This window comes from Pyrgilauda ruficollis, unplaced genomic scaffold (assembly GCF_017590135.1).
Source record: "Pyrgilauda ruficollis isolate IOZ18807 unplaced genomic scaffold, ASM1759013v1 scaffold95, whole genome shotgun sequence".
Lineage (NCBI taxonomy): Eukaryota > Metazoa > Chordata > Aves > Passeriformes > Passeridae > Pyrgilauda > Pyrgilauda ruficollis.
In genome coordinates this window covers 427817-442303 of record NW_024531599.1, presented here as the reverse complement: position 1 = coordinate 442303, position 14487 = coordinate 427817, and the positions used below count along the sequence as shown (strand labels likewise).

The window sequence follows — 14487 nt, the reverse complement described above, 5'->3', positions numbered from 1 at the left end:
GGATTTTGTTTGTTGATTGTTCCTGGAAAGCAAAAAGGAAAGTTCTTGGAAAGCAAAACCTCCTACTTCATCCCGAAGAAGAGAACACAAGACCACTTTGATTAGCACCAAAAGGATTTTAAATGAACAGTTCCAGGGAGCTCCTTTCAAATCATAAAATGTCAATTTTACATAAAAGTGTGTTTACAAATAGTTTCTGCTTTACACTCAGCTCTGCTCATTACTGACCAGAAGTTATATACATACAAACTAGCTCAGCAGCTTCAACCACTTGCAAGGAGACTGCAGAATTTATTTCAGAAATAAAAATAGGATTTCCTGGTTCCTAGAAATTCTCTTCAGCCTGCCAGATTCAGTCCCCTGTGGGCTCCTGCAGCCTCAGGAGAGCACTAAGCCTTTGGGGAGAAGGGGTACTGTGGGTGCCACCAGTCCAGGAGCCTGACACTGTGCACAGGGTCCAGCACCACCTGCACCCCCTGCTCCACGCGTGGCTTCTTCCCGTTGCGCACGGGCGTGTCCTGGAACACCAGGCGCACGCGGTGGTGCCGCATGTCCGTGCTCACCGAGATGGAGAACTGCAAGAGAGGAGACCAGAGCTGCTTCAGAGAGTCACAGTGACCAAGAGAGCTCTCAACATGACACTTCTAGACTATAAATTCCTCTGAATTGTACAGGGTGTTTCACAGTCACATTCTCTAGGCTACAGCACTGTATCCAAACCAGCTGGCTGGCTGGCAGTCCCAAATAATCCTGCCGGAAGCTGGAAGGGATGTCAAAGAACACTGGAACTGCCTGGGCAGTGGTGGCATCACCATCCTTTGCAGTGTTCAAAAGGCCTGTGGATGTGGCACTTGGGACATGAGTTAGGGGTGAACACAGCAGTGCTGGGACTTGATCTTAAAGGTCTTTTCCAATCTAAGTAATTTTATGACTCTGATTCTAAGTGAACCTGGAAGCAAGCGGCTGTCAGGAGAAGTCTGGAACTCATTGCCCAGCCCCTAAGTGAGGCCACACAGAACCTCTACTGAGTACTGGCCACTTCTGAAACCCTTACTTCCAATCAGGGACCAAACACACAGTCAAAAGAGTTTCCTCATGTGAGATTTTCCTCTCAGAATTTACTGCCATAAAGAGATATTCCTGTGAGGGGCAGACCTCCACTTGTACTGCTCCCTGTCTCCTGTACCTGCTGCAGTTCTGGTAACACCTGCAGCCAGACGCTGCACAGCCACAGCTCCTGGCACATTCTCTACATCCTCTCTATTCAGTGCACCAAACAGGGAAGAGCCAACGGAAATGGAGAAGTTAAACTGAGATTCTGAGCACTTCCTCTCTTAATTAACCATATGATTCCCAGAACTGGTTTGCTGATACAGCAGTAGGATTTATACAGCCCAAAATAGGCACTGGGTGGGATTCTTGGGGTTGTCCTGTGCAGGACCAGGAGTAGGGGACCCAGTGAGTCCCTTCCAACACAGGAGATTCCAGGTGCTCACTTCATGTCCTTACAGGAACCTCATCTGCAAAGCCTGGCAGCTTTCTCCCACTCACCAAGGTGAAGGTCATGCCCATGACGATTGGCACGAAGATGAAGTTGAAGGTGGTGATCTGCAGCAGGCAGCAATCCTGATCAGGGTTTGTGTGCACTTCCTCATACTGGATTGGGGGCTGGAGACCTTTGCAACACTTGCTCTTAAATCTGGGAGACTTGAAAGAAAGAGAGGCCGATTTAGAAAAGCAGGAACCTCTGCTGGGTTTGGCTGCTCCTCCCCAGTGTGGCCTGGCAGGGTCTCTCTCCTCCTCCCCAGGTATTTGGGCAAAGTGTCACAATAATAACAAAATGCCGTCACTCAGGATGGGCAATTTTCAGAACCATTTCTTTAGAGGGGAAAGCTGCACAATTCCCAAGGTTGCCTGAAATTACTGGCTTCTCCCAACACCCACTACTGGAGGCTTTCCCTGGCAGTGCTGGCTGCCTTCACTTCTCTGAGAAATCTTGGCAATGGCATAACAAGAAGTTTCAGATTTTGGTCAACATTTTGACCACTGCAGTCAGACAGTCTGGTTTTTGGTAACAATCAGCGGTGATGATCCACATCTTATAGCAGGGAAAGGATACCAAAGGAGGAAATAAAAATGTGGGATTCTAAATGTCTTGATAACACAGACTGAAAACTGAGTGTAGTTGCACAACGTGCTTCAGTTTACCACAGGAATCTGTTTGTATTTATTCTCTGAATGGACAAAAAGTTTCCACTTCCCTTCTACCCCCCCAACCCCCCAAAAATAATTTCTGCTTCAAACAAGTCACAGCTGATCTGGTTCTTTCATACCTGCTTTTTGAACTTGAAGTTGAATTCCCACATTGCTTCTTGTCTGTTCCCTACAATCTTTTTGCACCAGAAAAGCAGACACTGAGGTGGAAAAAAGAAACACAAAATTATGAAACCCTTAGAAGCACCACTTTAAATAAGTTTTAACAGATCATGAAGGCTTCCAATTGAAAACACAATTACATAGGAGTAATTAGGAGCCGCTTATTCAAATTAATTATGTTGAAAGAACCCTGTCAGTAGTGTAGATCTCCCAGTTTCAAGCTGGCCAACTCCTCATGCAACACGTAGTCACTGATGTGCCAAACAGCAAAATCCTGATGTGCAATTTGTCCCTTTCCTAGGGCAGGTATGAGTGGCGCAGGTTCACCCATTCCCTCTACCCACCAGCAACTCCCATTAAACTGGGTTCCAAACAAGGTTAAAGCGAGGAACAAGAGAGAACAGAATAAGGATTGAGAAGGAAAGGATCCAGAGGGAAATGCAAAGACCCCAACATGAGCTATGAGGTGATGGATGAAGAAGTTCCTAAGCCATTGTGGTGTCAAATGGAGACCCTGACCTTGCCATTACCAGCACTGACTGTCATCATTTCGAGTCCAAAACCACTGCCAGGACAGCACAGTCTGACCAACCTTCTGTCTCTTTTCAAAAGAAAATGAGAAACCAGCCTCAAAGAGCCTCAGAAGTCACCAGCACTGCTCTCTCACGCAGACATACACCAGGACTGCTCCAATTTCACTTGGTTATCACTGTGTGGGCCACAGGCTCCAGCCCAGGAGCTCATTCTAGAGCAGAAGGCTCAGAAAAACTCCTGTAGGAGGGAAATCCCTGCCTGCCAGTCATAGTACAAGCAACCAGCCTTCAACAGCTAAGGAAAGAACCTGACAAGTCAGTCCAGCCATCCCACAAAGCTTTTCCACACCACAGATGCCAGCCCATCACAGCTGGTCTTATCTTTCATCAGTGTCAGCAGGTAAAGGAGGAATAATAATGTGGGTAAAGAGAAATCCCTGTGATCCATACACAGTCTGTCCTGAAGAGAGAAGGCCTGACTAGGTTGCAGGACAAAGCACACATTTAACTTCATTCCAGGACGGAGTGATCCTAATAAAACTAAGCCAGAGCCAGCCTCCACTACAGGGGCTCTGAAGAGACCAAGGGGGATACAAGACCCTCTACTTCAACTCTGAGTCACATCCACAAACAAGTCCTTAAAAGACCTTTTTTCTCCACAATCCTCATGAGGTGAACAACAAAGCTCTGTGGAGTAAAGCTCAGAAACACGCATGGAATACCTCCACCTGGGAGGAAGCAGCCCTCAGGTTTTTTCCAATAAAAACATTCTCCATATCTTTGAACTCAGATGAGCAGCAAATGCTGCTGAGTTTAACTCCACCATCAGTGGGATTTGTAGTTCACCTGCAGAGGCAGCCTGGTCTAGCAACCTGTTTGGTCATGGCAAGTAGTGAAGCACAAAAGGTCAGTACCTCCTAAGGGGCAGAGGATGTCGTCCTCGGGTCAGCCGTCCTGCCCTTCAGACGCGCCGTGCGGGGCCGCTCCGCCCAAAATAATGGGGTGTCTTTAAAGGGCAAACACCTCTGCTGACACCATAACGGCTCCAGTGTCCCACACAAGCTAGGCTAGGGAAAGAAAAAAGGAAATTAAAGAGGAAAAGCTAGGTTGGATAACACCCGGGGCTGGGCTCTCCTCTAGCCACATGCAGTTTAGGTAGGCATTGCCGTTAGTGTCAGCAACCCACAAAGGTACAACCAAAGCCCAGGAAAGCCAGAACGTGGGGAGGCAGTGCCAGGTCCTCCTCCAAACCCTCTGTGCTGAGGGATTTGTGTGCACAGTCACACAAGTGGAGCTCAGAGTCCTGCAGTGCAGTAGTACAGCAAGACCACACTCAGGGTGGCTCTTTCATGCTGCAAGGGGTTAGGTCAAACCTCTACTGCTCTGACAAAGTCTTGTCCCCATTTAATTTCCTTTTTTAAAAGCTGAACAATGAAAGACTGCACTTAAAGGATCCTCCTCCATCTGTTAGTACAGGAGAAGCACTAGCAGTGGGCACCAAAGCCGTTATGATGTCACCAGGAATCCTCCCGAAATGTCAACCCTGCCAGCACTGCCTTGGGGTTTCAGCTCCTACAGCCACTAGCAGTGGCAGCTTGGGCTCAGGACTACTGGAATTTCCTCCAAGTGTTTTGCTTTTTCAGTTGGTAAGAACGAAGATCCCCAGCCTGGGGACTCAGGAAGAGAATGAGGAGCTCTGGATGCAGAGTAAGACCGCACACAGAGCCATGTGCTTTTCCCTGTGCTGCAGCACCACCTCCTGTGTGCTGCTGGATGCTCCCCAAGCCCATGACAGCCTGTGACAGGGAGAGGAAGGAAGAAAGGTGGGATGTCATGTACAGATAGATGAGGCTCCTCTATTTTGAACAGAAGAGAAAGAACAACTCCTCAACGAAACCAACTTCAGTGTGGCTCCAAAAACCTCTTTCAACAGGTTTTTGACCTAGGATTTGGAGGGTAGAGAATTCACATCGTTGTTTAAGCTGCTCACAGATTATTGGCCAGTTGCAAGTTCAAACCAAACAAGAGACACAAAGGCATTTCAGAGTTAATGGTCAACAGCAATTAAAGAGGAATGATATGCAAGTGCTCCAAGCTGGGATAGCACAGGGAATTACCTGCCCACACCACAGACAAACCCTTCACAGCCCAACACAAGTGCAGCCCAGTCCCAAAGCAGACACTGGCTCTGCACATTTGCCATGCTCACCCCAGCATCACCACCCCACCTCACCCACACACCAGACCATGGATGACCTGCAGGAAAGCAGGGTGACACAGCTCCTGACATCAGTGTCACTCCTGAGCTCTCCAGAGGCCTGTTACAGAGAGAAGATGTACTCTGGCAGTGTCAGAATAAAGCAAAACATATAAAAGCTGATCCTATGGAGCCTTGATCAGAAGAAGGGAAGCTGCAAACATCCCTGGCAGTTCTGATATCCAGTGATACCAGGGCCCTTTTGCTGGTTAAAATAGTGTAGTGTAGGACTTAAGCAGAAGTTACTCCAAAGAGTAACTCTACAGGTACAAGTAACCAGCCCACTTTTACAAATCCCACTGAGAATACCCAGTTAATGACATCCTACACCAGCTTCACTGGTGACCATCTTCATATCATCTGTTTTTCTTCTAGAAAGAAAAAACCAAACAGAAACAGCAACACCTCAGACAAATCCCAGCTCCTGAGTGATGCCACTTACTCTGGAATTCTTTAAAGTGCTGGGAGTACTGTCTGGGATGGCTGGGTTCCTGGAGAGGCGGGCGGCGAAGGGCTCGTACATGTGGAACAGGGAGCGGATGACGCAGGCGCGCAGGCAGTGCAGCTTCTCCATGGACTCGGGGCGCAGGCGCAGGGGCAGGTACGCGTCCAGGCTGTAGTGCCTGCAGAACCCACAGGAATGGTGTCAGCTCCAGGGCACAGCAGGGCAGGGCAGGGACAGAGCCGTGCCAGGGGAAAACTCCACGTATGACAGACTACAGGACTCTGGTCAACCCTGAGGGCTGTGAGGAGGGCGTGCTGCTGACAGGACATCACATGGCAGGCTCAAAGCCCTGACCTGCCCCAGGCAGGCTTCCAGCCCACACATCCTACTACAATTCCCAATAATTTGTAGTTTGCCCAGAGACCAGCCGGGGATGTAGCTGCAGGCTGCACAAAGGGCTGCAGGTTGCTGCAGGTTCCCAGGGACTCCCAGGTGAACTGAATGCAGCTCTCAGTACTGCCTGAGCAGCCTGAACACCTGCACTCAAGGGCTATTACTTGATCACATTCCAAAGGAGCCTTTGCTAGGGAATGTCACACTAAAAACCAGGGGCAAGGATGACCACAGCCACTCTACTCTGTGCCCCTGCTGCTTGTGCCTCCTGGGCAACAGGTAGAGCTGTGTAAAGAAAATATTCTCTCCTGAAGGAATATCCCAGTGGAATGTACTGGGACAGAAGGATTTGTATCAAGTGTTGACAACCCCTTTGCCCTCCCTGCTTTCACTTACTCCTGTCACTGTACAGCTCCAGAATTCCCAAATTACACGGAGGTGACTGTGATTAAAGCTTGAGGCAGGGCAAGTTGTCCATCAATGACATTTGCCTTTCAGCACCGACCATGCCATACACACTTGGATAGGTTGATATATACAAGTGTTGGGCCATGGCAAGCAGAAAAGGACATAAAGCTCTGAGATTTTACAGGGAACATACAGGAATACACCACAAAGATCCATTTCCATACCCAAAGCAGATGTGATTTTAGAATCGTACAATGGTTTGGGTTGGAAAGGACTTTAAAGCTCAGCTCATTCCACCCCCTGCCACGGGTAGGGACACCTTCAACTATCCTAGGGTGCTCCAGCCTGGCCTCGGATACCACTGTGGATGGGACAGCCATAGTTTCTCTGGGCAATCTGTGCCAGGACCTCACAGCCTTCACAGTCAATAATTTTTTCCTAACATCCAATCTAACCCTGCCCTCTGCCCTCAATTTAAAACCATTACTCCTTGCCCTGTCACCACCCACCCATAAAAAGTTTCTCTGCCTGCCTTTTATACGCCCCCTTAAGGTACTGGAAGGTTACAGGGATGTTTTCTCCAGGCCTTCTCTTCTCCAGACTGAACAACCCCAGCTCTCCCAGTTTGTTTTTGAGGGATAAGAATATTCCACAAGAGCGGCCCACATCACCACGTCAATGTGCAAACACAGGGCCCAGGCCTACAGGGAATTATTCCCTTATTTCCAGCTCTGCAGAGAACTGCTCTCTACCGACACCTCCCACAACCAGTTTTAAAACCCTCTAGAGTCTCACCTTCTGTAGAGCCTGGTCCAAAAGGCAGCAGTGCAAGTGACAGTCCAGGCTTTCTTGCAGATCAGAGAGAACCGGACGATGTCCTCAGGGCGGATGTAGGAAGCCAGGAGCAGCCAGATGTCGATGGGATATTCCTCTCCTCCTCCCCCTTCGGCATCTTCTAAAGGCAACGAGGGTGTATTAGCACGGGCCATCACATCTGCACCAATTCCCACCCAGAGACACATGCTGCACACCTGGCAGCACACGTGGGCCGCTGATTTACACACACAGGGAAAGCCCAAGCCCCAGTCTGCACAGCCTCAGTGGGCCCTGCTCTCTGTTCCCATCAGTGTCCACGCAGCCATGACACCTCCCCTGCCACTGTTATCCCCACTGCACAAATGGGCAAAGTGGCAGATTCATAAAGGAATTCAGGCTGAAAGGGTTCTCTGGATGTTTCTAATCCAGCAGCTCAGGTCAAAGCATACACAATTAGGTCATTTTGTTCAGCATCTTGTCCAAGTGAGTGCTGTGTGCAAGGATGGAAACCACAAAGCCTTTCTGGACCCTGTTGTGATGCCTGACCCTGGCACAGCTGAAATACCACACTGAAGTTGAGAAATAAAAACTGGATGTCAAATAAAGAGGCAACTTTATGTAAAGGAGAGCCAAGTTCCTGCATTTTTAATGAAAAGGGCACATTTTTCAACAGGTCACTAAAATAGCTTCACACATGAAGACTGTGATCATTGGTACTGCCAGGCTTGTCCAGTTGGTACCACCAGGTCTTTGTTCCAGTGGTCACAATATTTTGGTAGGATCTCTGTCAGGGAGGGAAATTCTGTTCTGCATCTGGCAATCAGCTTATTTTCTTAAATCTCTTAATTTCATTAAAACTTATTGGATGTGAACTTTTAATGCAATTCAGATGGAGAGAAAGGCCTGTTCTTCCTTTCAGAGGTGTCAGAGCTGCTCAGCCGGAACTGAGGGCTCACACTCCTTTCATTCCTGGAGTGTTTTGTAGTTTACACCACACTTTTTTCTACAGAATTGCTCCAACTTTAGGAGTAAAAAATACTTTTAAAGAATATAAGTAGGTGAACAATATGGAGCATTAGGAAAGTTAAGAACAGAGAAGGAAAACACAACTTGTGCACAATGCTAATAGGAAAAGCTGCTGTGAGGTCTCTGGCATAGAAGAGGTGTTTGGGAACTTGAGGGTGCCAGATCTAACTCTGAGACGTCAGGTTAATACAAAGGGCAGTTCTTTATCCTCATGTGATAGCTGCCAAAGAAAGCTCTGGATGTGATCACTTCCCCACAGCACTTCAGATTTATGGCAGGCACACCCACAATGGGCTGCTACACCCATTTTGCTGGGTCAGCTCTGCCTCAAGAAGCCATCAAACTTGACACTGCTGAACTCAGAGGGCAGCCAGAAGCATCACTGTTCTAGCACCATTTTTTCCTCCCTAAACATGTAGCAGAAACAAGACAAGGCTGTGATAGAACAGAATATTGTCTTCCCAGTCTCACAGCTCCAGCCACTCAGATATTATTTTGCCAGGATTCTGAAGGATGCCTTAATAAAAGAGGTTAACCTCTTTTAACTCCCTTCCCAGAGGAAGTACTGTCCACCCTCAGTCTGTGGTGGATGGATGATCACGTGCTACGTAAATTGCTATTAAGCTCAAGAAAACTGGTTAAAATTTGATTCTCAACCTGAAAGCAACTTGATACTAGAAACTTCCGCAGGGTTCCCCAGTCCAGCAGAGCTGTTTGATGCTTACACTGCATTGTCAATGGATTTCTATGGAGTTGCACAAAGTGCAACTGATGAAGGATACATCTCCCTTGAATTAATGTATTAAGGTGCCACTAGGATCAAATGCACTTCCTTGCTGGAAAAAGAGCCCTGTAAACCCATTTGCAACAAACCACAGCCTTGGAAACACACTGAAAACAGAGCTTGTGTTTTGCCAACAAATGCATCATGGACAGCAGCATTTCAACCCCAAAGCAAACCTGCTGCCACCACCCCATGTTGCACAACTCTGGAATAGCAGTGTTTGTTTTCCAAGGCTGAGGAATATTTGTTAAAAGCAAGGAGCTCTCAGGCTCTGATTTCATGCCCCAGGCTGTGCCTTTGTGCAAATGCGGCTCTTGTGACCAAGTGCCAGCAGATTTACAAGTGACTAAACCCTTGGCATTTCTTTGTGCACACACAAATTCCAGAATGCTCCAAGAGCCCCATGACCATCCTGTAAATCCCCAGCATGAGCATCCCCCATACTGGACACCAGGAGCCCACAGAGCCCTAGGATGACAGGTGACCACACCTTTGTGCCTTTTGCTCTTCTTTTTCCTCGAGGCAGCCCTCCCGTTGATGCTCTCCTTGGTATCCATCTCATCACTGCTGTCACAGGATTCTCCTGACACGGAGAGAACTTCCTCAGTAGGGACACAGGAAGCTTCCAAACCACACAGGGATTTTACTGGAATGAAAAATGACAGTAAGTACAACAGCAGAGAGGAAAAGGTGATCCAAGTCCAGGAGATGCTTCAGTGGAACCACTGCCTTAAAGCCTTCTGGTGAGTGACACAAGCAAGTAAATCCTGAGCTCAAGGATTACCTTGTCAGAGAAAGATTAGCAGGGGTGAGTGAATGGGAAACATAATTATTCAGCTGCTTGTTTTAAGTAACGAACAATGAAGATGATTACCAGAACATTATGCAGATCCTACTGATTTAGCTGAAGCTATTTACAGCTCCAAATAAAACAACAGGCTCTTTCTAAGGGGTAACTGGTTTCCCTTAACAGCAGAGTTGCTTTGCATGGCCACGTTCAGCCTGGAGCCAGCACCTGCTCTGGAACTGTTTTATGAGCATGGAGAAGACTCACTCCCTTTGCAGCAGAACAACCGTCCTGTGGCCGATGACACAATCCACTGGAGCTGGAACTCAGTGGCAAGTGCACAGGAGTTCCACTTACCCTGGAATTTAGTGAAGGGGAAGGCTCTGGCCTAGCAAGGAAAACAGCCAGCTGAGTCAGCTGGAGCTTGGCGCCGTTTTTTTCCAGTATCTGGGGACATGTTTAGACATATTCCTGTTCAGGAATATTATTCTTAAAACTCAATCTGTAAACTGAGGGCTCATTAGGGCAGAAAAGTCCACATGAGAGTCAGTAATGACAGTCTTGGAAAAGAAAGGTGTGGCCCTGCATTACAGCTGTGTGAGGCACTGCCACAGAGACCAGCACTGCCACAGCAGCACCAAGGCTAACAAACAGCCTGTGAAATTCATTAAAGAGCTGAATTTCAACCCAACAAACCGGGTGAAGAATAGAACATGACCAGTGAGGTCAGAGGAGGCTTATAGTGTTCAAGCTTTTCTACTCAGCACAAACTGAAGCCTAGGAAGGTTTTATACATGCCAGTTCCAGTCACTGCAGTCACCAGAGTCACTGAAGAGCAAAATGTGCTCTTTGAATCACAGAGTGGCAGAAAAACAAACAACAACAACAAGAAACTAAAAATATACTCAGGTGAAAAATATTCTCATTTCTAACCACCAAACAAGGTTTTAATAAAATGAAAAGACAGCAGATAGAAAGTCTTCAGACAGGGCTTGACTGTACCTACTGACTAGACACACCTCAGTGCTTTGCTAAACCAGTTCTACCTCGCTTTGCACAGTTTGCTCTGTAAACTGGATGCTTTCCTGGCACCTGGATGTATTCATGGCAGTTGTTCACCCACTGCCCTCTCCACATGACCTTTCATAGGTAAAAAGAGAGTGAAATATGTGGCAACACAAATGGCAGTGAGTTAGGACATCAAATGCAGCCAAGCAAGAGTACAAAACTGACAGGGACTCAGAGTGGGGTTTAGAAGAAGAGTCCACCCCACTCTGCTACGAAAAAGTCAACCTCTGAGTCAACAGCATGAGTCCACCGAGCAGTGAATGGCTGCGCTGCAATCCTGCAGAGGCACCCTCTCTTCACCTCACTCCTGCAATCCTCCCATCCTGGGCACTAAAATGGGTAAGAAAGAAGCCCAGAAAAGCTCCTCCTGGCCGCGGCTCCCCTGTCGGTGAAGCTCCCATGGGATGATGAAGCTCCCATGGGATACTCGCTGTGGGAGGCGCCCCGCCCGCTGCAGTCCCACCCAGCAGGGGGTTTACTCTGAGCGGAGTTTCTGGAGGGCAGCAAGGCCAAAGGTTGGAGCTCCTGTCCCCACGCGTGGCACCCCAAGACGCACAGATAAGGCTGGGCCAGATAAGGCTGCAGCACAGTCATGGCTGCACCAGATAAGGCTGGAGCACAGCCCTGGGGCTGGGGAGGAGAGATCCCAAGAACGAATCCGGAGGGGAAACCCCTGAGACTGCACTGCAAAGACCTGGGAAAGGGGTGGGCATGGAACTGCTGTGACCTGGAGGCACCAGGATGAGGTGAAGGTGAGCCAGAAACACAGCAGGAAAGGGGATAAACTGGGTGAAGCAGATGATGCTGGGGGCAGGGAGAACAGAACACCAGCAGTTTGCCAGCATGATGCTGAAGTGCTGGACTCTGCCTCAAGGAGACAGAACACAGATGGGTGAACAGGAGCAGGACTGGGAGGAGGGAAGCCCCAAACAAAGGAGGCCACAAAAGAGGGAAGTGTCCTGATCTTAAAAGCTTGAGAAGTAGAAGCTGAAGAGGATGTTCAGAAGCACCACTGCCCCTGACAGGCACTCATGCCAAATGCATACTGCCTCCAACAATGCAAGATGAAAAGTTCAGTCATCACTGTCAACACAACATCCACCCCAACACGTGTGACAGCTACATTTAAAAGGCCTAAACATCACCATTTCTCAACCAAGTGGGGTGTGTTAGCTCAGAAAGCTCCCAGACAAGGAGAAAGATGATAACAAAATACTGCACTACCTTTCCAGGAAAACTCCTTCTTTGCAAAGTTCACAAAAAAAACAGCAACACCCTCCCAAGACCTCCTCACAACACATGTTTGACAGACCTATTACAACCTTACTCCCCTGGCAAAGAACTTTACCTGCTAATAAAGTTATCTACAGTTTAATATGTGGTAATAAAGACTTTTATAATGTTATTTTCTGCTTCAATCAGGAGATGACACCCAACAAAGACTCAGCAATCCTTGCAGCAGGCTCTCTGCAAAACTTCCTGTCTAAATCCTTAACATCTGGTTGTCTAGCCTGCTAATAAAGTTATCTACAGTTTAATATGTGGTAATAAAGACTTTTATAATGTTATTTTCTGCTTCAATCAGGAGATGACACCCAAGCCTTTCCATTTCAGGCAGTAACAAAGACTCAGCAATTCTTGCAGCAGGATCTCTGCAAAACCTTCTGTCTAAATCTGGTTGTCTACAGAGTAGCACGGGTTCATTTTCAGCACTAAAGGACAACACATTTTCTCAGTTTAAGGAAAAGGAGTTTCCCATGTCATGCAGAGCAAAACCTGAAGGCAGTGTGGGTAAGGCTGGGGCCCCGTGGCATACTCACCTTCCTGCTGCACTGCGTTGGCCACAGCCTTCTTCACCCGCCCAGACTTCACGACAGCTGGGTCTGAGTTGGCATAATCTGCCACCGTCACTGCAGAGAGGGGGAAACAGGAGTCAGAGGGATTAGGGATTATGGGGAGGGGACAAAAGGGCTAAGAGTCACGATGATTAAAGGGAACAGTCCCCAGAGGAGCAGAGGCTCGAGGAGGAGATGCACAAACAAGAAAATGAGCCTCAGCAGAGACATGCAGACCAGCAGTCCCCAGAAAGTCTCTACTCCAGACCAGGCTACCAGGCTCAGGGGACCAACGTCCCCACCCAGCTCAATGCAATTCTCCTTCTCCCACCACCTCAGCCAGTGATAATCCCATTCTCCCTCACACAGCCCAACTCCAGCCTGGCTGATCCTCTGGTCTCAGGCTCCTCCTCCACAGGCAAAAAGGTCTTATTGCCACACATCCCTCCAGAACCCTGCTAGGGGATCCCTCCTGGATGCAGCTCTCTGCCCGCACAAACGCGAGAGGGCCCAACTCACTCCTAGGTGAGACCAGACCGTCCTCCTTCCCCTCATCCCCCTCACCCAGGCCAAGCCCAGGCCCTTTAACTATCTCCTCTCTCAGGCCCTAATGCGGGCCCAGGCCTCCTCTTCGGCGTGCACCAGCACGGCCAAGCTCGGCCCAGCTCACCTCAGACCCGCCTTTCCTCACAGTCCCCGCTCCCCTCATCAGCCCCGGCCCCCCTCAGCCGCGGCCCAGGCCCGGCCCTGCAGGCCCGGCCCAGCGCGGCCCGGCTCTCACCCCGCTCGGAGCACACGTCGTCGGCGCGAAACTTGAGGCGTTTGCGGGCGCCCCTGCGGGGCATGGCGGCGGCGGCGGGGCGGCCGCGCGGGGCCATGTCCGGCCGGGCCCCGCGGGGACAGCGGGGACAGCGCCACAGCGCCCGCCCCGCGCCGCGTCACCCCCGCGACACCGCGCGCCGCCCTGACGTCACCAGGGCTGTGACATAACCCCCAGTCCTCCCAGTGCTGAGGGAGCGCTCCCAGTAACGGGGACCCCTGAGGGGATTCCCCTCCCAGTGCTGAGGGATCCCTCTGCAGCGCTCCCAGTAACGGGGACCCCTGAGGGGCTTCCCCTCCCAGCCCTCCCAGTGCTGAGGGTCCCTGAGGGTTTCTCCCTCCCCTCACAGTCTTATCAGTAACAAGAGCACTTTAGGAAACTCCCCCCGTTCAAATTCAGGAGATTTCCGCCAAGTAAAGGGGATCCCTGAGGAGATCCCCCCTCGTAATGAAGATCTGTGAAGTAATTGCCCCTCCCATAATGGGGGTGTTTGAGGGATTGCCCCCTCCCAGTTCTCCATTAGCAGGGGCCCTGAGGGGCTTCCAGCCTGCCGCAGTCCTCCCAGTAATGGGGCTCCCGTAATCCTCCCTGTCCAGTATGAGGGTGTGAAATACACAGCTGTGTTTCGTGTCAGGTACATACAAGCAACGTGTGTATTTGTGATTGTGATATGTGTGGAAACTGACCATGGGACAGTTATAAAAATTCTAATAAATAACTGAGGAAGTAAAGCATGGAAGAAGGCCTTTGAACCTATCCTTTGTTTGCAATTATGTAGTCTTAAGTTGATTTAGGAGCATTCGAATTAAAGCTTTAAGGATGTTGCTGTTTGACAGGAACTTTCTGCTTTAGCAAAAAAAAAGTTTTGCAATAATAACCTTTGAAGTATAATTTTAGAACATTGCTTGTAGTCAGGATCTTTGAAACTATAGCTTTAGA

General features: G+C 49.1%; 1 protein-coding gene across 2 annotated transcripts; it reads right to left on the bottom strand.

Annotated features, from left to right (window-relative positions):
- Positions 1-101: 101 nt before the first annotated feature.
- Positions 102-13664, bottom strand: TMEM183A (transmembrane protein 183A). Of its 2 annotated transcripts, none has more exons than XM_041489555.1 (8): positions 13510-13664; positions 12714-12803; positions 9529-9684; positions 7208-7367; positions 5609-5789; positions 2334-2414; positions 1552-1707; positions 102-575 (listed from the first exon to the last, which is right to left on the bottom strand). In XM_041489555.1, exons 1-8 carry the CDS (start codon positions 13604-13606, stop codon positions 390-392), a joined length of 1107 nt encoding a protein of 368 aa, XP_041345489.1. In that variant the 5' UTR covers positions 13607-13664; the 3' UTR covers positions 102-389. The 2 variants fall into 2 exon arrangements, with proteins under 2 accessions (XP_041345489.1, XP_041345490.1); XM_041489556.1 differs by having other exon boundaries at positions 7208-7364.
- Between the last annotated feature and the right edge of the window lie 823 nt (positions 13665-14487).